The 24,383-nt window shown below is 37.1% G+C and overlaps 2 protein-coding genes and 1 non-coding gene across 5 annotated transcripts in view; all 3 read right to left on the bottom strand.

Moving 5' to 3' along the window:
* LOC585408 overlaps nucleotides 1-12,325 on the bottom strand; it is a 61,641-nt gene extending 49,316 nt beyond the window's left edge. For all 3 annotated transcript variants that reach the window (XM_030980585.1, XM_030980586.1, XM_030980587.1), the window contains exons 1-4: nucleotides 12,253-12,325; nucleotides 12,028-12,125; nucleotides 11,835-11,880; nucleotides 791-873 (exon numbers count right to left, since the gene is read on the bottom strand). In XM_030980585.1, coding sequence (XP_030836445.1) covers nucleotides 791-873; nucleotides 11,835-11,880; nucleotides 12,028-12,125; nucleotides 12,253-12,276 — 251 coding nt within the window. In that variant the 5' untranslated portion in view covers nucleotides 12,277-12,325. The remainder of the gene's footprint in view (nucleotides 1-790; nucleotides 874-11,834; nucleotides 11,881-12,027; nucleotides 12,126-12,252) is intronic.
* A 2,451-nt stretch (nucleotides 12,326-14,776) lies between these two features.
* TRNAP-CGG lies at nucleotides 14,777-14,848 on the bottom strand. The gene has a single exon. It is a non-coding gene; the product is annotated as a tRNA-Pro (tRNA).
* A 4,997-nt stretch (nucleotides 14,849-19,845) lies between these two features.
* On the bottom strand, nucleotides 19,846-24,340 carry LOC591874 (60S ribosomal protein L9). The gene is made up of 5 exons (XM_791421.5): nucleotides 24,275-24,340; nucleotides 22,676-22,723; nucleotides 21,730-21,935; nucleotides 20,650-20,863; nucleotides 19,846-20,068 (listed from the first exon to the last, which is right to left on the bottom strand). The coding sequence occupies exons 2-5, from the start codon at nucleotides 22,719-22,721 to the stop codon at nucleotides 19,962-19,964; spliced, it is 573 nt and encodes a 190-aa protein (XP_796514.1). The 5' UTR covers nucleotides 22,722-22,723; nucleotides 24,275-24,340; the 3' UTR covers nucleotides 19,846-19,961.
* Nucleotides 24,341-24,383: the final 43 nt, after the last annotated feature.

Below are 24,383 nucleotides of genomic sequence, written 5' to 3'. Positions count from 1 at the left end.
GACAATTGATCATAATATCTGTCGAACTGTCTGTCCTTCTATCACTATTTCATTACAGGTACATAGATTTCTAACTTTATTGCTACTCATGTACCTACCTATTTATCTATAGATCTATCTTATCTATCCCTCCATCCATTCATCCATCCACCTATATATATATTTATCTCTCTGTCTTTTTATCAATCATATCAGTCAGTCAGTCAATCAATCAATCAATCAATAAGACCCCGTTCTCACTCACTTTGAAAGTTAGACCGCTCCAGACCGCTCCAGAGGAACGGGTCTTGAGGAACGGTTTGCGAGCGTTCACACTCCGAGCAGTTTTTATGGCTCAAACTGCTCCACGAGTCAAAGTGGTCTTGTTGCTATGGCAGCTCAGGTAGGCGGGTCAATTTTTCGTGCGCGGAATCCAAACCCTATGTCACCTGATGTCCCGTTTGCGACGCGTCCCCACTGATCTCTACGGAAATTAAGATCAGTGCGCGTCCCGTATACATGTATGTGTGTAGTGCCTGCCCGATCGCTCATCGCGCGGAACGTCACTTCCGTTCAGAGTACGCTTTCCGTTCACATTGCACGTTAGAGCGCTCTGGAGCGCTCTTAATAAGACCCGCTCCTCAAGACCACCTCGGAAGGTGGACTTCTGGAGCGGTCCAGAAGTCCGCTTCCTGGACCACTTTGAGCGTTCTCATTCACCTAGCAACCGCTCCTGAGGAGCGGGTCTTAGTTAGAGCGCTCCAGAGCGCTCCAACGAAGTGAGTGAGAACGGGGTCTAACTAATGCTTACCTATCTCTCTGTTCTTCTGCTCCTTCACTGGGGGGAGGAAATGTCCTCTTCTGTACAAAGTGAGTAGATAACTTCTGTAGACTCTGCAAAATATCAAAATCAATTATGAATTATGAACAATGCTTTAATTGAATAAATCACAATATGGAGATAATGTGAGCAAAATGTATTTATGATAGTATGCAAGGGGAAAATACCTTCCAGAAAATGAACTTGTACCCCCCTCCCCCCCCCCCCCCCCAACTTCATTTGTGCTTAGTGCTAAATTGCACTTTATTGCTTTCATATTTATGAGTAGTTCGACCAAGTTCTTTGTAATAAAGGGGGCATATTTGTTTGAAATCCATTTGACAGTGTATTTTCTACTGAACTGAGTTGACACATCCTAAATACAAACAATATACATGTACATACAGTATGTACATGTATATGCACTAATATCACACTCAAATGTTATTCTCAGTTCAGTCATTTGTACTTTCGTTATTGTTTATCTCAAAAGGTTGAAGTGGCAATTGATTACACATGAGTCTGTATATTCATGAAAATTCATGAAACATGTAAGGCTGGTATGCCTATGGTAATTTAGGTCTGTTTGCACTGAAAGTTACAGTTTTGCCTTGGTATTAAAACCTGGAAGGGATCAAAGTACAAGTGGACTGGGGTCAAGAGGCATTTAACTTAGACCGAGTTAGAGTGGTCAAATGAGCAAACTTATCTCTTTTCTTTTTCTTTGTTTACTTTGCTTTGAAATTTAAGATGGGAATCCTTTCACAGAAGTCAATGGAAGAGCTCCGTTTCCACTGATCCGCCAAGAAACACTATGCGGGTCTTAAAAGCTTATACACTGTAAATACTAATTTGGATGACAATTACTTTTTTACTTTGAAATCAAACAGTGAATATACTCTGTAATATAGGTCCACAGATTCGTACACACTACAAAAGGCTACAGTGAAGGTCTGTTCACACTGGCAATTACAGTTTGGCTTTGGAATTGAACACTGGACCGGGTCAAAGTACAAGTAGACTGAGTATTTTGAAGTACATGTGGCATAACTTAGACTGGTCAGATAAGCTAATTTACCTCTTTTCCTTTGTTGTTTCATACAAGTTTGAATAGACACAATACACAGAAAATGATAAATGAGTTTATACTTGAGTTTATATGTACTACTTGATGGCTACTGGGGGAAGCATTGTTAAAGGGATCGTTTAACAATGTTAAATCTGAGATGCATGGCCCTACGTGTTATTAGTGTCTGTGATATGGTGTTATAGTGAAGCCCTAAAAAAATTGCACTTCAAAATGATCAAGAAGTGCCTCAAAAAAGTAAAAACCTTTGAGTGACCGGTTTTACCATACTCATTTTCCCCAATAGACTAGTGGTATGAAAACCATTTGGCAAAAGCAAAATTTGATTTAGATTTTCAATCATAAATATCTTGATAATCAGACAGGCGATCGGCTTGTTAAAGACATGGGGTTCCTGACTGACCTAAAGGTTTATAATTATCATTGCAGCATGAGCTAAATCAAGGATTTTTTTAAAAGGATCCCTCTAACAAGCGTTCAGTCGAAGATATTTAGATTTTTCAAAGTTTGCTAAGAGGCAACAAAGTGAAAGTAAGGGAATCATCTTCATCCAAAAGAAATGTTTGACAGTATCAGTATTGAAGAGTGATTGATTTGTCAAAAAATGTCATATTCATACACAAGGAAGAAGTTCAAAACACAACAGAAAAGAACTTGACATGCAATATCAATAATTTTGGAGTAGGCCTACTGCCCTACTTACATGTAGAATACGGTATATAAATAGTTGTTCTCAAAAACATTGATTGATTTTCCCCAGATTTTGTCAATATCATATCATGCAGTTTGAACAGTACATCTCTGTACATTTACAGTACAGCCAGTCGGCCATGTTTGGCAAATATCGTTTTATCCTTTCTGCTTTTTTTCCTCAGAAACCTTGAATACAATCTCATATGGTTATTAGATATGAACAACCATGAATATGATCTCAGTATTCTAAAGAGCTAAAAATGAACTGATATAACATATTTTGCTTGTCTCACATTGGCCCAAGGGCATTTGCATTAACTAATATATATATATACCATTCAGGCTCTCAGCAGACAATATACATGCCGGTAGTTTAATTGTTGTTCATGTATTAATGACTCCAATTCTTTATAAGTTTAGATTTCAATGGATTTAAGACCTTAAAACCTAAATGAACAAAACATGTGATGATATGTATTGCACATTTACATGTAGACATTGTACTGGGCATGCTAATAAGGTCTTTTGATCCATGATCATGTGAGCTTTAATGTACAGTCATTTATCACATTACTTTGATGATTACATATCACAATTGTTACAATGTCCATTCACATGATCAAATATGACTGCATGTACAGTGGGAAGATTGTGAACATGTAGGCTTACATGTACATGTACATCCTAATGTCTATTTGAGTAGCTTTAATCAAGTAAAATCCAATTTACCACAAGATCTATAACTCACAATAATCAAAAAATGGCCTTTTCTCTCCAGATATTTTTTCGATTCAATTGCTAAATTTTGATGGTTAATAAAAAAGAGATTCCACCTCTTTATAATAATTAAGTTCTCTACTATAACATGTAGAAGAAGAAGATCATGTAGTAATAGTAGTAGTAGTAGTAGTAGTAGTAGTAGTAGTAGTAGTAGTAGCAGTAGCAGTAGTGGTAGTGGTAGTGGTAGTAGTAGTAGTAGTAGTTGTAGTAGCAGTAGTAGTAGTAGAAGTAGTAGTAGCAGTAGTAGTAGTAGTAGTAGTAGTAGTAGTAGTAGTAGTAATAGTAGTGGTAGTGGTAGTGGTAGTGGTAGTGGTAGTGGTAGTGGTAGTGGTAGTGGTAGTAGTAGTAGTAGTAGTAGTAGTAGTAGAAGTTGTAGTAGCAGTAGTAGTAGTAGTAGTATTAGTAGCAGTAGTAGTAGTAGTAGTAGTAGTAGTAGTAGTAGTAGTAGTGGTAGTAGTAATAGTAGTAGTAGTAGTAGTAGTAGTAGTAGAAGTAGTAGTAGTAGTAGTAGTGGTAGTGGTAGTGGTAGTGGTAGTGGTAGTGGTAGTAGTAGTAGTAGTAGTAGTAGTGGTAGTGGTAGTGGTAGTGGTAGTGGTAGTGGTAGTAGTAGTAGTAGTAGTAGTAGTAGTAGTAGTAGTTGTTGTTGTACATTGTGGTAATATAGTAGTAGGACAGTCGTAGTGACGACTACTACTACAACAATTCCTACATCAATATTTATGATGTATCACTGCCATACTATTGCTAATGTTTTTAAAGAGTGTAACTAAAGTACATCAAATCATATTAAATCAAATCAAATCAATCAATACCACAGCCACCTTTCACACAATCTGTGACGTTTTCCTTGACCTATAACTTCCACAAATTCAGAGGCCCGGAAAGCGAGGAAAGTTCGTTTTTACAACAGGTAATGTGCAAGGAAGTGAGCAAATGTTGCCATGGTAACAGGAGCATATGTCCCAAAAAGGAAACCACTTCATCATGCTCCCGACATAGTGGTATGTGCCATCAATCAAGAGGTTCACCACAAAATATGTTTGGAGAGGAATTATCACTATGGTCTGGGGTTAAAGAGAAAGTTGAGTTCTGGGGTTAGGTGAAAAATAATTTGTGAGCTATATTATTCTTGTTAAATGCAAGTGTTGAAGAACAGAGAAAAAATGTTCCCTGAAAGGCATGGCTCTTCAAATGCCTTCATATTCTAAATATGACAACTGACAAGTAACAGCTTAAAATGAGGCCAGATTTTTATGCCTCATGTTTGTGTAGTCTCATATTAGGGCTGCGACATGTAGTCGAATGCTTGAGTACCCGCACAGTTGACAACTACTCGGGTACGATTTCTCGTACCCGAATATTCGGTCGCAAAAAAAAAAAAACACGCTTACCCATGCCTGGGCGAGCGGCGGCCGCTGGCATGGTGCCATCAGTAAAAATGTTTCCCAACTCAAGCACTGTCAAACTCACCACTCAGAAACTGGGACCAAATGTCTGGATTTCTGTTTGGACTTGTAGGAAAATGGATTATTCTGCCATCTTTGGTTTTTAAAACAGCATTGTTTACTGTTATTATTATTATTAAATCAGCGCCTTCAACTGCAACTCGAGGTAAAATTGCATGCGTTTTCGACGACAGAACTGGGATACTGCTCCAAAGGTATGGTGGTGGCAAAAAAAACAAAAAAAAATCAAAAAAATCAAAAAAATCAAAAAAGTTTTAAATTTTTTTTTAAAAATTATAAAAAGACATGGCGTCCGAATATTCGAGTATTCGCTGGTAAGCCTGGGAGTGTACTCGGGTACCTCATTACACTGTTGTACACAGCCTTATCCCATATACACATCTTTCTGTGTACAGTGCTTTTTACTTTACCAAGACTGGAACAAATTTCTTATCCTTTTGGTTACTCCAAAACCTTGCAGTACAGCACACCAGTATTTACATGTACTACATGATCAACTCTTTCTGAACGATTCCACAACCGGGACACCGTTTCTTTCACAATGCAATCGCATGACAAGTACTCAACTTTATCTTTAAGGGCACATGTACATGTATGGAGTATGTTGACAGCTGACAGGAAGATAACATCCATTTTTAGGTCATTGTGTGCATGTGTAACATACTGTACATGCAAACATTTGAATCTAAAATTTGTTAGATCCTGCATCATAGCTTGGGAGCAGAGGAGCCTGGGAGGGGGTCTTAGAGGGGGAGGCTGGCCCCCTTCTACATGCACAAGACCAAGGAAGTTTTGAAATTTCACAAGTAAAATGTTGCATTTCAGGCTATTTGGAGGTCCCATTTCATTGATCACTAATTGATGAGATTGCCAGATATATATACTCACTACTGGTTATGCCATTAAATTATTTTTAAATTGAATTTATTAATAATTCATTATTCAAATTATGATTAACCCAAAAGCGGTAGCTTTCTGTAAAAAGTCGGTAGGCAACTTTACATTTCTCAGAAAAGTGGCAGTCTATCGACAAAAGCGGTAGAGTTGGCATGTTCCTACATGTATGTATTCATGACACTGTGGTTCATACTTGGAAGTCTCTTAAAGGTAATACAAAGTTTCGGGAAATTTTGAAAATTGGGTGGATAGTGATTCTTTACAATTTTGGTATATTTGGATGCCCCTGTGGATGTATTATAAGCACTAGAAAAGTTAGCCCCTGAAACACTTCTGCTTTCAAGAAAAATTTAATATAAAAATTTACCGGTGCTCGCAGCTCCCAGTAAATTTTGATTAATTTTGTAATAGGGCCTACAGCCGTACAATGGTACATGTAGCTGCGACCATGAACATCTCAGAATATGTAGTTGTGATATATAATTTCCAAACGGGAATAGCTAGTCGGTCGATTTTAGTCAAGAAGCATTGTTTCATAGCTTAATTGATATCTTGACCTTGAGAGGGAGCTATACAACATAAAGAGTTTATTATTTACAATTTCATAACTTTAGACTCGATTTCAACTGCGACAACGATCACTAAATATTGTAAGATCGCATATATCGTCGCTGTTTTCATGAAGTGACGGTAGTGAAAAAAAATTGCATTCACTTAGCGTTACGATTTTCCTCACTACCGTCACTTCGTGAAAACAAGGACGATATTATATATATGCTTCAAACCAAATTCATGACCCCATACCAAAACTTTGTATTACCTTTAACTATACTGTACATTCAATTATAAAACCACATGAGACAGAGAAAAATTGGTGGCAAAGATAGCACCATCTTTTAGAACATAAGACAGAATAGAGTTTCTGCACAATTAATTAAACAGTCTGATGGAGATAATTAAAAACAATTTACCATATGTCACACGTAAGTCAATATAATCTCATTTGAATATGCCTGGCAGTCTTAATCTAATTACATGTGTGCTCCTGGGGAAATGCAGATAGGCATGAACATGTATCTGTAACATGTACCTAGAAATTGAAAATGACTAAAATTGGCATTAACACGCTCTGTGATTGTGTTAAAAACATAAAGAAAACAAAGCGCTGTTATAACTTCATGGCTCCAAACAGATGATTTCCTGTACAAGCAGTACGTCGCAGGGAAAACAAAATTGGGGGGGGGCTACTTTTCAAGCTTGCCTGCATAAAAATAACACTCTAAAATTTGTTTTGCATTGAACTCTATGCAAATTTACGGGGGCTCTTTTCTGATTTTTGGGGGCTCTTCTGGGCTCTTCTGGGCATTTCGGGGGCAAATTCGCCCGGAGCCCCCATGTATTTTTTTTCACTGGTACGTCACATTAAAATTCGTTCAAAATAACCAAACAGAGCTGACTATTCATTTGAGGGGGTGTATACATGTAGGCCCATTATATTTTTGATCTTGTTGTTGATATTTGTTTCTTCATGAATCCATGGCTTTAAAACTAATCATGTATTGGAATGTCCGTAATCATTAGCCTATAATACCGCCTACAGAAATCTGAAAGGTGGAAGATAAAGGTTGACTTAATCCTTCCACATCAACAGTCATACAGGAACAATGTAAAAGTAGGCAGACAGAGAGGAGACAAGGGGAGAGAATATTATGTAATGTCAGATTAAAGGTAATACAAAGTTTTGGGAAATTTTGAAAATTGGGTGGATAGTGATTCTTTACAATTTTGGTATATTTGGATGCCCCTGTGGATGTATTATAAGCACTAGAAAAGTTAGCCCCTGAAACACTTCTGCTTTCGAGAAAAATTGAATATAAAAATTTAACGGTGCTCCAGGTAAATTTTGAGTAATTTCTAATAGCACCTACGGCCGTAAAATGGTAGCTGCGATCATGAAAATCTCAGAATATGTAGTTGTCATATATAATTTCCAAACGGGAATAGCTAATCAGTTGATTTCAGTCAAGAAGCATTGTTTCATAGCTTAAGTGATATCTTGACCTTGAGAGGGAGCTATACAACATAAAGAGTTTATTATTTACAATTTCATAACCTTAGACTCGATTTCAACCGCGACAACGATCACTGAATATTGTAGGATCGCATATGCTTCAAATATTTTCAGTTGAACCAAATTCATGACCCCATACCAAAACTTTGTATTATCTTTAAGTCGGATTTTAGTTGATGTATGAGTAATTAAACTTATGCTTTCTCAGGTGTCATTCACAGTCAACCCGGAACATATCAGTTCTCTTCCCATGAATATGACAGGATATGGCATAAAACAAAAGTAGACTTCCCTATTCATAACAATGCCATCGGAGTAATGGGTTCAGATGTGTGACCTACAATTTAAGATTTAATAACATATAGATAATATTTATAGGCCGCTTTGAAAACTGAAAATATCTAGTCAACACATCTTAAATATTTTCTGCAGCTGAATAATTAAACTCATTATTTAAGAAGAGAAATGTAGTAGGCAAATTCAAAATTTGAAAGACAAGGTATACAAATCAATATCCTAAATTACTCTTTGGAAGTTTGGACTCTGGAATATTGTTTGCAAACTAATAAAATAAGAACAACTCTGCAACAGTGCAACTGATGCATAATTAAAATCGATCATAAAAGAATAAGATTGCAGATTAAGTAGCTCAAATAATTGTGTCATGTTAGTATTTTCAAACTTAAAATTAGCTCTTTGAATGACAGCTGGCCAAGCTTGGTGACAGCAGGCAGGTGATTGCAGGTCTGAACATGGACCATGGTCTGAAGCACACAAAGATTCCAAAATACAATAATGTAAACATGGACCTTGTGTACATACATGGATGACATAATTTTGCTCTGAAGGCTGAAGCCCAAGAGAAAACACATGGAGCCCTGACTGTGTATAGACTGGTGACTCAACAGTTGCTCCAGCTACATTGCTAGGAGCTCTTTTCATCAAAAATATAGGAATATGATTACCGGTAAGGGTTAGGGTTGCAGTTGGGTTTTACGTGAAGTTTAGAGTTACATGTACATCTAGCATCAGGGTTAGGTTTAGCATTTGACCATTTGTAAATAGTCAATGATTAAAGTTAGGAAGTGTAGGAAATTCAGCGGGGAGCAATTGTCGCCGGAGCGTAATTCATGGATTAAAAGATACCATCATTACCATGACACAGGTGTAGTTTATTGGGTCACTAACATGAGTCTTCAAAGGGGGCCTGTACGACTAATCTATGATCCCATATGACGTAGATTGAAGGGGAGAGTCTGCCCACGCAAGAAAACATACCGTTAGATCATCCCTCTACAGGATATTCGTGCCTAGAACCACTGGCCCGACTATGATGTCATCCTTCCTTCACATAACATTGCTTGCTGCTCTTCAAACAGTACTTATCAGACACTAATACCGTCTCGCCAAATTTCAGACTTTTCGATTCTGACACATAAAAGTCTTTTTCTCTTCTTTATACATCTGGTTTTCTGAAAGCCTCAACATTTTAGCAATCCAGCACACATCCATTCCCAGACTCCACTTCATACAAAACTTATCCGACACTAAAATGTCTCACAAAGTTTCAGCTGGTAACAAGTAAAGTGGGGGTAGGGGGAAGGGGCTACAGTGTGTACCTTTAAAATCCTACAATCTGTTCTAAATCTTGATATGTTATATTTGGCTTTACAGAAAACATGTAGGCACAAGACTTTCCTGAAAGCCTTGATTTGTTCTTTATCCAGTACACATATCTACCTGCTCTTCAAACAAAATTACATCAAATGTCTCACAAAGTTTCAGATAATGACTCCTAATTTTGTCCCTTTACAATCATACATACAGTTGTACACTGTATCTATGTTGAGATGTCACCTATGGCTATGAGCATCATCATGCAGCATCAAACGCAGGAAAAAGATTTATTTTTTTTGTTTGTTAATGTTTTTAAATTTACACAAACAGCAAACATTAATTTGAGGTCTTAGAGTAATTGCACAACATCAAGAGTAAAAAATGTACCATGCAATACATGAGAAATTAAATATTTTGACAAAAATATTACATAACTAGACCCTTGAAAGTTGAAACCAATTATATTTTAAGGACAATGATGTAAATATTTTTTGAAATAAAGAGACAAATCAAAACACCAAAATTAACATCACAAAGATGATTAGATGATGGCACCCTTATATGCTCACAGAGAAAACAAAATGAACAAACTTTTCCTGCTTGTATACCTCTGATTTGCTTCCTATTCAAAACTAAATAAAATCTGACAATCATAACAAAGGACAATGACATGACTGGTGCTTCTACTAGGATTACATCATCATTCTAACAATGTCTGACTAGTTAATCTAGTTTCCTGTTTGGATCGTCTCAACTCAAAAGCAATCATCATTTATGAAAACGATTCTGGAAGTATGACTAAAATCTGACGTCCCTTTTTACGAACCTAATGGCATTATCCTCACCCCCTACATCCTGGTGCAATTGTCTGAAAACTTCAACATATTCCAGGAAAAGATCATATGAAAGCTACAGCTTTTAATAGCTAGTTATTCCTCTCAAAATTGGCAATATTTCTTCATGTTATTTTCCTCTTAAAAATGCCATTTACCTAAAAGTTTCAAACCTACCAAAAAAGATGTATATCCCATGTAAATCATGCTTAAATTATGAAATATATATACCGTAGTACCGTACATCATTTTAGCTTTTGCATATTTCAAACGGTGATGGACATGATCGTGAAAATTGGCTAGGTTGGTTGCAACTGTGTCATTTACACATTATCAACAAAAAATAACTAAGGTTTGAGAGGAATTATATTTCTAAATTCTAATATTAATATGAATTTCAAGTGTTCATTTTCCTATGAGTAACTTTTTCACATTCCTTTTTTATTTTGTTTCTGAGTTATAACAATATTTATAATCATCTCCATAACAATTTATATGGATCGTTATGTCAATACTTGTATTAATTTTGACGTCGCGCTCTACTACCAGTAAATATTTACAATATAGTTCTTGTAAACAACCTTTGATCTGACAGCTTTACATATGAATATACAAGTATACATGTATCTCACAATCATTTTATCATCAATGACCTAATTCAAAGATATCTGATTATAATGTCTTATCAATACAATAACATTATAGGGAAGATTGTAGATAATGGATAATGCTGCTTATAAGGCATTTTCAGGAGCTTCACACTTATTATCAAATCTTCTCGAAAAGTAATGCAGGCCACTGTGTGTAAAATTGTCAGGGTATGTTTCTTAAGCCTCCAAGGCTCTTCTTGTCTTGGTTAATTTGGGTAATACTGCCAAATATATTACAAAATAATTATAATTTTTGCCACAAGCCCACAACTATAGAAATGTATCCTCAGAGACAAACCAAGTCATAAACCATGATGACAGGACAGGAGAAACATCCAGTTGGAAAAAACAATGACTTTACCATTGACCTCGGTGTATTTTTAAAAACTTAATTCCTACAACTTACACGGTTACAGAGTTTAAAACAACCAGTAATTTTTAGAAGTGGAACATGATCTTTAATTTCCCTCGACCATATCCAACATTTGACAATAGGTGCTCTGTAGCTCTGTAGCCCTGAGGCCAAGGTGAGCTATCATGGTTCAACAAGCATTGAGTTTAAATGTACATGTGCATGAAATGGGTAATTTAATCTTGATGGTTTCGTATGCAACGCCCCCAACTGATTCGCCGTGGTCCGTGGACAACAGTTGAACAAACAACGGAGATAGTATAGAGGCTAGCGCTGAACAACCGGCGCAGTTGACAGCAGCAACTAGCAAACCGGTGCGTGACAAATACCGGAGACAAAATAACACTATTAATGTCTAAAGATCATTAGGTATTGGCTTTCGTGTGAAAAAGTAGATACTGTTATGATTGCATTTCATATTTCTATAAATTAGATTCCAAATAATTCTACAGACATCATTGTCAACGTTTGTGTTAATAAAATGAGGTAGATTATCAAGAGAAAAAGAGAAGGAAAAAAATCCACTTACCTGCGCGTATACCTTCTCAATGGCCGCCCTCTGTTTTGCAAAATCCCTGTACAATAAAGAGAAATAAATACGATAAAAATAACAAAAACAATGATACAGAAGCATTGTCGTTCCCCCAAACTTCAGGTAATTGGTAAAACACTTGATAAAATCAATAATTTGCTTTAAATTTGTACTATTTCGAGTATCTTACCTCACATCTTCCAATAATTCCGAGTCGGATTGATGTTTGCTTTGTAATTTCGTCCACTGGTCATGCTGTATGTTCTTCAAATCCTGGCCAATTTTCGCCTATAAATGAAGAAGATAACAATTGACAGTTCAAAATATCCGTGAATTATGATACATACGCTTTAAAATCAGGCAAATCAGCATTCAAATGCAGAGAAATATGATATTAATGTGGTGATTAGTTTACCTTTCTCGGCGGTGGCTGCTGCATGCTGAGGCCGCGCGTGTATAATCCAACAGAGCCGCGATGTTTGTGATGTACTACCGGCAGTGCAGGTGCAACACCACTAGCTCACGATCTCATCTCGCGCTAGCAAGCCTATCCACGCGTACAAAGTCAGAGGCACCCATTCAACAGAATAATGACGCTGAAGCCATGGGATCCCCAATTTGTGTTTCATGTTTTTAAAAATCTCTTAGCTGTCTTCTAATTGTGATATTTAACCCCATATTGACCTAGGGTCTATTTTTAGGATTAACAGATGAGATTTGGATAATTATTTTTGATACAATTATAACAAAAAAAAGAAAAAAAAGAAACAAAACAAATATGCCAATGGAATGGGTAGCAAATAAGATTGTAAAGGCCTATGAATTTCATTGTATATATATCAAAATAGCTGAATAAATACCCATCCCCCCCCCAAAAAAAAGCACAAGGAAAATACACACTGTATGATAATTTCATCGGGGTGCATGGGTCCCATGGATTTCCAAAAAGGGTTATCAATTTGTGCCGGACTGGGGCACATCTCCCCCCCCCCCCCCACTGCCTTCTTCAATCAGCCCCTGGTCGTATTAAATCATTTGAATATAATTATGATGCAATTGTTGTTATAAACTGACGAACTAGGCCTGTAAGATATAAGGGGAACTAAATCTCGTTATCTTTCTTTCTTTTCTTTTTGTTCTTCTATAAATGTTGTTCTTTATTTTCTTTTTTCTTTTTTTTTCAGTTTAATAGCCAATGATCCTTAGTTCGATTCCATAGGCTTGCTGCATATCAAGGCATCCATTACGATGCGCCACTTAACCTTGGGTAATGCCAGGCCTACTTGATTAAAGTGACAGACCTATACATTTTAATTAGTGCTGGCATATAAGCCACTGTTGACAACTTTAAGGCGCGTCTTAAAACATTTCTTTTCAAAAATACTTTCCAATGTTAACGAGAGTCGAAAGAAAGTATATGTTGAGCATATCTCACTCTTCTTACGTTACTCTATCCACTTTTCCTTCTTACTCTTTCTTACAGCGCATAGAGACAGATATGCGCTATATACGGTATATTATTATTATTACACAGGTTTATTACATACCTATACTCGTCTGATTTCTCCTTAAAATAATGAAAGAATCACCACGCGCTTCAAGTATTTATGAATGAAATGTTGCTACACGACCGGGAATTTCTAGTCAGGTGGCTCACTGCAAATTTATCGATTATCGTTACTTGCCGGATAAAAGCGGCATTTTTGGTAGGCCTACAGAGCTTCCTTAGGACCTACTAAACGATATTAGGCTAGGAGCCCTCGGCAAAAATTGCAATATAAGGGTGTAGGGACAGGGGCATGGGTGTCGATCTGTAACTGATACCTATTCATCAGGGGGGGGGGGGGATGATCTATTCATTCATCCCCCCCCCCCCTGATGAATAGGTATTACGTATAAGGATCGACACCCATGGACAGGGGCGTCTTTTTGACGTAAACAAATAGTTTTATAACATTGATTTGTTGTTGTAGAAATGCCATTTTTGGTACAGGGCTTCCTTAGGACCTACTGAACGATATAGGGTATAGGAGCCCCAGGCAAGAATAAGGGTGTGGGACGGGGCGTCGCCTCGTACCCCCCAAATAATTTAGAAGGTACTCTTGAGTAACATTGATTTGTTGTTGTACAAATGCCATTTTTGATACAGGGCTCCCTTAGGACCTACTGAACGAAATTAGGGTAGGAGCCCCCGGCAAGAATATCATATAAGGGCGTGGGGCGGGGGCGTCGCCTCGTAGCCCACACATAATTTATAAGATAATATAAAATTGAGTGTTTGTTGTACAAACGCCATGTACAGGGTTTCATTATGACCTGGGTGAATGATGGTAGGGTAGGACCCCCCGGCAAAAATATTGATATGTGTGATTAGGGATGGGGCGTTGTGCCGGAGCCCCATGTTATAGATAATGTAAGCTAGATCACATTATGCTGTGGTTATACGACCGTCTGTTTTTGGTACAGGCCGTGCCGGGGGCTCCTAACCTAATATCGTTCGGTAGGTCCTAAGGAAGCCCTGTACCCAAAATGGCATTCGTACATCAACAAATCAAAGGTTATGTTACCTTCTAAATTATTTGGGGGCTACGAGGCGACGCCCCCGCCCCACATGATTCTTGCCAGTGGCTCCTACCCTAATATCGCTCAGTATGTCCTACTAGTAGCCCTGTACCATAATGTACAACAAGAAATCAATTTTACAAAATTATTTTGGGCTCCAAAAAGACGCCTCCGTCCCCCAAACCCTTTAATTAAAATTTTTGCCGGGGGCTCCTAGCCTAACGTTTAGTAGATAAGGAAGGCCCTGTACCAAAAATGGTTCCTTTGTCCGGCAAGTAACGGTAATTTCACTCCATCTTTCTATTCCGGGCGTCAGTGCACAATGTAATGCCTGTGTTTATTATGATTGTAAAAACAGCAATGTTCGGTAAAAAGAGGGGCACGTCCGGGAATCGAACTCGGGACCTCTCGCACCCGAAGCGAGAATCATACCACTAGACCAACGTGCCACAACGCTATCTCGGAACTTTTTATTTGATATGAACTTAGAAATGCATTTGGTATGGTGGCTTTGACTAGGCAAACAAGTCATGTACCTTCATATCGTGCTGAAGTTATCGCTTATTTTAATGAATCTAAATAAACACTGGAACCACATAGCGCACTCTCTATCTCTCTCTCTTCCTCCTGCTTGCTATTTTTTTCCCCCAAACAATCTCTGTACTGTCAACATGAATATTCCAACCAATTATTCTCCATCCATCCAATTTCATGGTCCTTTTGTAATAATTTGCATTTATGGAATTTTTCTGTATATAGTTGTCTAGGTCCGTCTCTCCTCATTCATTCTCCCATTTGCTCTGGAGCAGTGGAGCCTATATATCAATTGCTTTCTCCCATATGATCTGCTCTTCTTTCTATCCTTCTTATTTTCAAATTCTTAACACATCTCTCCCTCCTCTATACTCAAGGATATCTAGTTCTCTCTCTCTCTCTCTCTCTCTCTCTCTCTCTCCTTTCTAGCCCTCCATCCCTTCACCCCCTCCATTCTATCTCTCTCTCTTTATATTTACATCTTTAATCTTGAAGTATAGTATATCATATCCAAAATTTGTGATACACATGTATAATTATTGTTTCATGTTATAAAACCTGCAACAACAAATTAAATGTTATCATTTAAAAATGATTGCAAAGGAAATAATTCAATTCATCCTAGCTTTTGATTGGATAAGCAGTTCCATGTTTACTCCGTCATAAGAATTCATGTCAAACGCCATTACAAACCCAAGTTACTCCATACTACATAAGTTACTGAGCTACCTTATCCATAGTCAGACATTATGTTTTCTCTAGTTTAGGACTTATAGGTAAAATAATGAGAGTACATTTTATTTGTTTAGGAAACTATAATTTTGACCATTTCATTGATGACTTACAAGACCATCATTTCCCCCATAGTTGAGAAAAAGCACATGAACTGTTCTGCATTATGGCACATAATAAGTAGGCAATGGGAAGTAGTATTGGGTACACTTACTCTATTTAGGGCAATTTCCAAATCCCAATAGCGTACAAATAAGGTTCTGTATGCATCCCTTTAAATAAAATTGCTAACAGTTCAAAAAAAATAAAATTAACTTTACATATTGAAAACACACTAAAAGTTTCATTACAATAGTTGGCCAGGTACTATCTTAAACATTTTTTGTTTACTTCAAATGAAATCAAATTAGAGTGACTATGTTAGCAGCAATATTTAAAATGTTTGGATGGCTGTTTTCCCCAGATTCTAAACAGAAAAAAATGCTCAGTTGCTCAACCAACTCAGAACACATGAACATCCATTGTGTTACTCCATCCCCTATCAAGATCGTAGGCCCTACTGGTAATTTAAACAGATTAACAACTTTGTTTGCAGATTGATGGGCAGGCTCTGTCCTACTAGCATCAATGGACTGAAAGTAAAGTACAGATGTACATGGTATTGTATTTGTATGACTAGGAAACCTGTAGTACGAAGACCACTGGATGGGAAAAAGAAAAATTGCCTAATATTGGCAGGTCTTCATGAAAAGCTTTCTCAAATGTGGTCTTTATGCACAGATTTCTGTAATGCAGGAAGATGGTTAGTCTTTCTATACAATTGAAGTAATCATTCATTCAGTAAAGTCTCTAGACTAGTATTGAGATGCGAATAGAGACGGACAAAGGGTACAATTGCTAAAGAAATGGAAAGTATGACAAAACAAAAATAATAGACAGGACAAGTATTGCTCTTGCTCATGGAACTGATACTGATAGTCATTTGATTTATCTCCGACTTCATGAAAAGTTCCAATTTCTGAAGAGTTGGCACCAATCCGATGCTGCACCACCGTTCTTCAGGTATGTTGAGACTTCCTTCGACATTTAGCTCTTCGAGCTCAGCCAAATCCATATCCAGGTATTCAAACTCCTCAGAGGATCCAACACAATGGGATTTTTCTCTCCAGAATTCATATTAGGTCTATACTTTTTCCTTGGTCTCAAGAACTGAGAGATGAGATGCTTAAAAATTATTTACCATTATAGTGTTTTGTTGATTGTGCTACTGTAAACAATTTGTTTTGATCGAGGCTGAGTGGGATACAGCAAGCGCAAGCTGGCATCAACTGCACAAGATGCCATCCACATTGATTGAAGATTGTACAATCATATGCATTATGATAATTATCAGCATGCACTTCTTGCCTAGTACGTATCAACATTCCACTGCACTACCGCTGCCGCTAGCCAGTTCTTTTTCCATCACATTAGTTTTACTGACTTGGTCTTGGTTACACTTGACTTGCAAATTAGTCATCTTCTTTGACTTTGGCTTTCATCAAAAATGCATAAATTATTTCCATGGCACTAATCACTCTAGTCCCAGCTTGCTGCCTGGACTCGATTTCACAGATTCTAGCCTGTTTACGATGAAGTTTGTTGTATCAATAAATCGTTCTACGCAGTTCACCAGACACGATTCGGTCTTGATCTCCAGTCGGGCTCCCAGCCGCAGCTCTGCGACACACTTGTCCCAACAAGTGTCCGTGAGTGAATAGACGAGCTGCGAGAACTTCTGCCGCTGAGCCTCAAAATTCATAAATCGAGCCATTTCGGGGTCAACACCTCCTTGTTGAGCCATCTTCAGAGTCTCTAATAAATTATTTTATGTAGAATGAGTTATATTTCTCAAGTGCAAATCCTTCTTACAAGAATACAAGTTATTGTAAGGTAAGGTTTTAAAGCGATAACACATGCACGATCGCGATAGAATAAAAATTATAACTGAAGTTATCGATTGGAATTCGACAATATGGTAACCCAACAAATATATTTATTCTGTTATGTTTTAGTAAAATTGTACGTACATTGCTTGTTGGTAAATCTTTCATTTATTTTGTAGGGATTTAATCTATTTTCACTGCTTGAAAACACCAACCTGAAGAATGTTAGGTTCATCTATTCACGACCCTATTTCACAGAAAGTGATCCTAGGAATATGTTTACAATAATTTTAAATAAATGCAGGAACATATATTGAAAATTGGACATACAGGGTGTATATAAATGAAATTTAACCACTTTGGTATCAACATTCCAAGCGAATTAATTTTAAAAATTCAGATGGAGAGATCAATACCTCAATGTATACTTGATTTAAAGTATTTGGGAGTACTTACCAACTTTTTACATGCAAAATGGAAATGATCAAATTGTGTATGGCATTCTTAAACTGCTTATGTGAGGGTGGGGGGGGGGGGGGGGCAAGGGCAAAATACATGATTAATATAATATTTTGTTATCATTTTACCCCCCCCCCCCCTCCAAAAAAACAAAAAACAAAAAAAACAATCAATTTTCTAGATCTCTTTAACACTGTGGATGGATGGACATTAATTTTTATCATTCCCCACAAGACAATTAATAGAAGCCTTCATCTCAATATGCGTTGCAATAAAGTAGTAACTATTTCAATCTTTTTATCTGATTTTCCTCTCTATATAATCACAATCTGACTTTCTCTCCATTCGTCCATTTCTTCATCACTATATACACTCTGATCACAGAATACTGCATCTACAGATTCCTTTAATCTTATAGCCCCACTGCACTACTAGCTACTTGCGCCCTCTATATAGCAAACAATGCCTAATCGGTGACTGCTGGTCCCCCATGATCCCCATTTTCTTGTGTTAGTTGAGGGCTGATTTGATGAGATAACCGCCCGTCAGTGACCATGCTGAGTGGTCTAATCCCTCCTGACCGAACTATTGCAGACCGGCTTCAACATATGTTGGCTCTTTCCCCTCTCTGTGGTTAGTTTATGAGATGAGCAAGCTTTGCTCACAACTTGCTAATCTTCATCAAAGTTATAACACATTTTTTAACAATATGTATAATATCGATATTGCCATGTCATTTTAACCAATTTGTATACATTGTATGTTTATTACTATTGCAAATTGTTTTTTAAATTGTAATGTTAATTTTTATCTTGTATAGATCTATATATATACATTTGCGATTCAGCTTATTGCTGAAAACATGTATAACAAATCATTTTTGAAAATAGAATAAAGTTTTAAAAAATGTCCTGAAAACACCATTCAATAAGCAGAACTAGATTTTAAAAAAAATTATTATTCACATCTTTCTCACCCACCTCCCTCTCCCTCTTTTCCTCTCACCCCAACCTTCTCTCGCGCGCGCTCTCTCTCTCTCTCCCCACATATTTCCTTCAAATACATCTCAATACACACCTTCATAATTGTTCCACCACACAAATACACAAAAGAGCAGTCATACGTATGAAACCAACACCAGACCGAACAGACCATTACATTACCCTGAAAGGTTTAAAATGGAGTCAGGTTTAGAGTCAATGTAAAGTTGGATTGGTAGTGTGACTGAGGAATATCAAAGATGGTTTTATGTGCATTACTTAGTAGGTCTATATTGCCATTTGGTCTGATCGAACTTGTTTACTATCAAAATTATCTGATCATTAGTTTGTAAAATTTTGATACGATTTAATGATCATTTGACTTAATGACTAGTTGCTCTATTACTCTACTTATTGTTTGATCTACTCCATATTTGTCTGAAATTCGGGCCTTGCAACAAAGCTTTATGTATGGCATCTGCCAGATTCTTTTATTTGACCAAATCATAATGGGTATCAGACAGATAAGGAAGAGACTAACATGCATTCAACAAACTGGTGATTAGACAAAACAAATATTGGCCCAAATGGGCATTAACCATAACAAAATTGGAAGTGATGAAAAGTAACAAGATGATGATTAGACCTCATGAACAATAAACAGACTGCTTCTATATGAAATGTCAAGAGATGTTTGGGGGAGTAGAACAAAATTGGCATTAAACCAAAAGGTAGTGAATTAACATTTCTAGTCGGCACACACTCTCCCTTTCTACTCAACACTAGCAATCAATACGAGGCAAGAACTCATTGGCATTGGTTTGTAAACTCTGCACGATGCAAGACTATGTCAGATCTTTTATTTTACATTTACACAGTGTAGGTCAACATTTTTCCATTTTTTGAGACTCCCCTGCCCGCAGCGATCGTGTTCATGCATCAACTGTTTGGATTGTGGTCTTCTCTGAGACGTAGACGCCATCCAAGAATTTCCTGATGTCCTTGTTCTTTACGGTGGTGGATTGCTGGATGAGAGCAGCTACAAAATAAAATAGGAAGACAGAAATTGTCATTTAGTTAAATCTAGAGTTATTTTGATAAGGTTTTAACATGTAATGGCAATAGGCTTGAAATTTTGAAACAATTTTGGTAAAGCATTAAAAGGTTAAAATCATCAAATCTGTTTGAAAATGCTTCAAAATGTTGCTTAAATTTCACCAGAGAGCATCTAAAGCTACGGTCACAAAGGTTCGTATGAACGATGCGTTCTTACGAATCTCCGTTTTTCCATGGGCTTCCCGAATTTTTATGGTCTGAAAATCGTTCGTACGGTGTTCGTAGCAGTTCGTAATGGCATTTGTGACCGAGGCTTAAGCACTCCAAACCTTCCAGGATTCCACCCCCAAGGGATAGTGTGCACCACACATGTTGGTTCACACTCCTTCAAAGTTACAATTTTACAGTTTAAAATTTTTGTTTGGAGACCATCCTCTTATAGGTAAATGAGCACAAAAAATTGTGTGTTGTCTAATTAAAATTTGTACACATATCTTTCTAAGGCCCATCCCTGATTTTGGTTCGCATTCCAAGCATCATTGTGATAACAGACGAGGTCCTTACCACATTGTGAGACGAGCTCGACATCGTTGCCATCAAGGATGATCTCATCCTTCTGCTTGGTGGACGTGGTACAGGTGACTCCTTCCTTCATATCCACCTTCCTGATGAACTTCTCTCCCAAGAAATTCCTGATCTCTACCTGGGTTCCCTCATTCTTGATGTTGACGTTGATGGGGAAGTGAGCGTACACAGACCTCATCTTGTAGCGGTAACCCTGAAAAATGAAAGAAACATGAATTAGGAAAGGCACTTCAGTATAGATGAACAAATTACATGATCGTATTATAACAGCATAAAGCATCACATCCCCCTTGTTTTTAGAGTTACTATACAGGCAAATAAATGTAAAAAATGGTTCATTAAAATTCTCTATACCTATGATCATTAAAGGTACTATATCCCATTTACAGCGTCAAATTCTGTAGAACTTTGCAGGAATTATGAATACGTCACGTATGTCCTATCTGTACGTTAGCAGTGTCGTAATATTTAAATTATGCAAGGAAAACCGTTTACTTTCTAGACTTCACTGTCGGACACTATGGAGTGAGTGACTTCTTTTTTTTCTTTGGTAATAACTTACAGAAAATGCGCTGAGAAGGATACATAAGCATTTGTCTCACATTAATAACCCACTTCTATATGTAAAGCCTATTGAAATATAAACAGTAGTGCACATGGTTTAATTAAAGGCCCACTGCACTACTTGGAGCTACTTGCGCCATCTATATAACAAACAGTGCCTAATCGGTGACCATTGGTCCCCCATGATCTTCTTTTTCTTATGTTAACTGAGAGCTTAGTTGATGAGATAACCACCTGTCCAGTGACCTTGCAGGGCGCTCTAATCCCTCCCGTAAACTACGGCAGATAAGCTTTAAGGGTTCGTTTCGTTATTTATAATTAGAATTAATGTGCATGCTATTCTCATATGTGATATTTCTATAGCTCTTTTTTATTTTTTCTATTCATATAGGGAGGCTTTAGAGACTGCATTTTGGGGTCATATGCAGTATAGAAATACAGTTTTATTATTCTTATTCACAATGTATTGTTATAATTGTTAAAGCATTGACTTACCATAGTGACTCCCTTGATCATGTTCTCGATGTGAGAGCAGAGAGTTCGGACACAGGCCAGCTCCTTGCGGCTTCCAAACCACTTGATGACTTGTAGCTTGGTCTTGGAAAGACAACGGATCTCCACCTTGAGATGCTTGAATGTCCGCACAAGAGTCCCACGCGGTCCCTTGACCGTCACAGTACGGGCCTTGACCGATACTTCCACTGTTGGGGTTTTAATAAATCGAATTAGAATTTATTCACTACTTTAATGAAATAAAAAACATGCAAAGTCAAAGAGTATCAAAAAAGATTTCTTACAGCCTGTAGAGAAGAAAATTAAATGGAAAATACGCTAAAGAAAAAGTATCAAATAATCAAATATTTTACAGTATGTACATACATGAGCCCTATGTAAAAATGTCAACAATTTTTGGGTCAAGATTTGACTTTGGGTGCCCATGTGTCCTGGGGCCTGTTTGCCTGTTACTTTGTGTTAAGCCCTGAATAAAGACTACAAACTTATATAATAAGCAGATGATCTCTCACTTACGGTCTTATTTGAATGTTCATAATCTAAGGTGTTTTTTAAAAAAAGCATATATATATTATATATATACATGTATATGTTGTTGTTCTTAACGAGAATTCTACATGGTCACAATTATATCAGCCAATTAGCTTTCAGAATATACTTTCACAATAATAACTTGTGTTAAAAAGACACTAACAGAGTATTGACAGCTATTAAACATAACATGTTACAAATAGAATAATATCTTTGGTCCAAATTTCAAATTCACTTATTTTTGCCTGCAAAAAAAAGGATTGATGTATAAATCCTACTTTTTTTCACTTGTTAGCTGAGAGCTAGAAGGGTGTAAACTCTAATGCAGTGTACTTTTACCTTACAGAAGAGGCCTTCTGGCTGTTATGTATCGCATTAAAAATCTGAAAATACTTACCCCCCTCAGGGATTTCTACGTTCCTGCTGGCCAGAATAGTCTTCATGGCTGTAATGTGGGGAAGGAGAGAGAGAGAGGGTTAATTCTCGATGTAGGAAATATGACACACGTTTCCTATAACTTCAAGTAAATTACACAAGATTCTGACACATATTAGACTATATCAAATAAATGTAAATTACATAAAATATAGATGATACAAAAAGTATAATACAAAAAAAAAATTACTTATCAACAAATAAAAAGAGAAAAAACAAACATGACAGTCTCCCATATGATATTCATATTGCCTTAATTCAAGGCCTTCAAGTTATCCATGCACATCTATGATCTAGGCCTACTGTCTAGAGTGAAGATCGAACTTGAAGAAGTTCTGCATTGCAAAACAGTTAAAGTAAACAAAACTTTCTCCAAATCAATCTTTCAAAACTAGACTAGACTAATTGAAATACAACTGAACTGCACATTAATCATGGAGTTTATTTGAATACTAAATTAGCTGAATCGTTGTTTCCCAATAATTTTATTTTCTGTTCATCAGTAGGGGCACTGGTCCAAGAATAAGGATCTTCCTAAACCTGGACGGATGCGTCCTCTTAAATAAGGACCGTCTGCTTTTTCACAGACGTTTTATATTATAGTTTTGATCGGCGCATTGGCGATGCAAAAAAGGGATTCTGCAATGATTTTCTTGATGCATTTTACATTGCCTTTGTACAGAGACCTTCACATTATGAGCAATAAATCCTTGGGAAGACAGACAACCCATAAGACTGTGAACTAGGGTTATTTTCCCCCGGGGTATCCATTTTTGGCATCGCCAGCAGGCGGTTCTGTAACATGAAACCCCCAGAGCGCCGATGAAAAAAAAAGTCCTCGAAAATGCAGACGACACTGTCGACACAATTTGTCTGTGTTTATGAGGATATCCTTGTTTATGAGACGATCCTCATTCTTGGACCAGCGCCCCCCTACTGTTCATGAACGAACAAGTCGTAACTTCTCAAGAACTGCGATATAGACTAGATCTAGATCTATGTTCTCAATAAGTGCAATATAGACCTATGTAACATGTAGAATGGAACTTAGTTCAATCTTCTTAGATTTAGAAGAATATGAATTCATTGATCGACAGAAAGTCAGACATCAGTGATCGGGTCCGACATGAAGAACTTTGAGTTTGACTTCGTCAAATGCAATCAAATTTTCCGCATAAATTTCACAATGGTCGATGCTTCTAATTTTCTGGCATCATCATTGACTAGTATACGTCTAAATTATCGATTTCATTGAAATCCCGCCCCATAAGAAGATTATGTCCAATGTTAAATGCTCGTCGACGGCTGTATCGACGAGATCCAACGACAAAATTGCAGCCCCAACATAAATAAAGGTTATTGGGACTACATCCTCAAGAAAATTTTGGGCCGTGAACATTTATGATACAGAGGCAATAAGATAACATATCCTATAATATGTGAATGAAAATGTACTTTCTAGAGATCGTAATTATATTATGTAGATAGCTGTTCCTTAATTTTTATAAGATATCGGGAGATGACCAAGATAGATCACGATTTTCACGATCATTTCTCTCACCTAACTTGGGCCTTTACAAACGCAAGAGAAAGAGGACGGAAAACGTTTGCATTGTGGGAAGGTGGGAGGTCATGAAACTTTAAGACTGTCTAGGATATCAAAAATAAAT

Source organism: Strongylocentrotus purpuratus, unplaced genomic scaffold (genome assembly GCF_000002235.5).
Source record: "Strongylocentrotus purpuratus isolate Spur 01 unplaced genomic scaffold, Spur_5.0 spur5_scaffold_11, whole genome shotgun sequence".
Lineage (NCBI taxonomy): Eukaryota > Metazoa > Echinodermata > Echinoidea > Camarodonta > Strongylocentrotidae > Strongylocentrotus > Strongylocentrotus purpuratus.
This window is presented reverse-complemented; position numbering and strand designations above follow the sequence as displayed.

Bases quoted from the DNA above. Each gene is read 5' to 3' on its own strand.
- LOC591874 (XM_791421.5), bottom strand. From the start codon at position 22,721: ATGAAGACTATTCTGGCCAGCAGGAACGTAGAAATCCCTGAGGGGG. The intron at 21,936-22,675 runs GTAAGTATTTTC...AAACCCCAACAG, and splicing joins CGTAGAAATCCCTGAGGGGG to TGGAAGTATCGGTCAAGGCC. The intron at 20,864-21,729 runs GTAAGTCAATGC...TTCATTTTTCAG, and splicing joins TGATCAAGGGAGTCACTATG to GGTTACCGCTACAAGATGAG.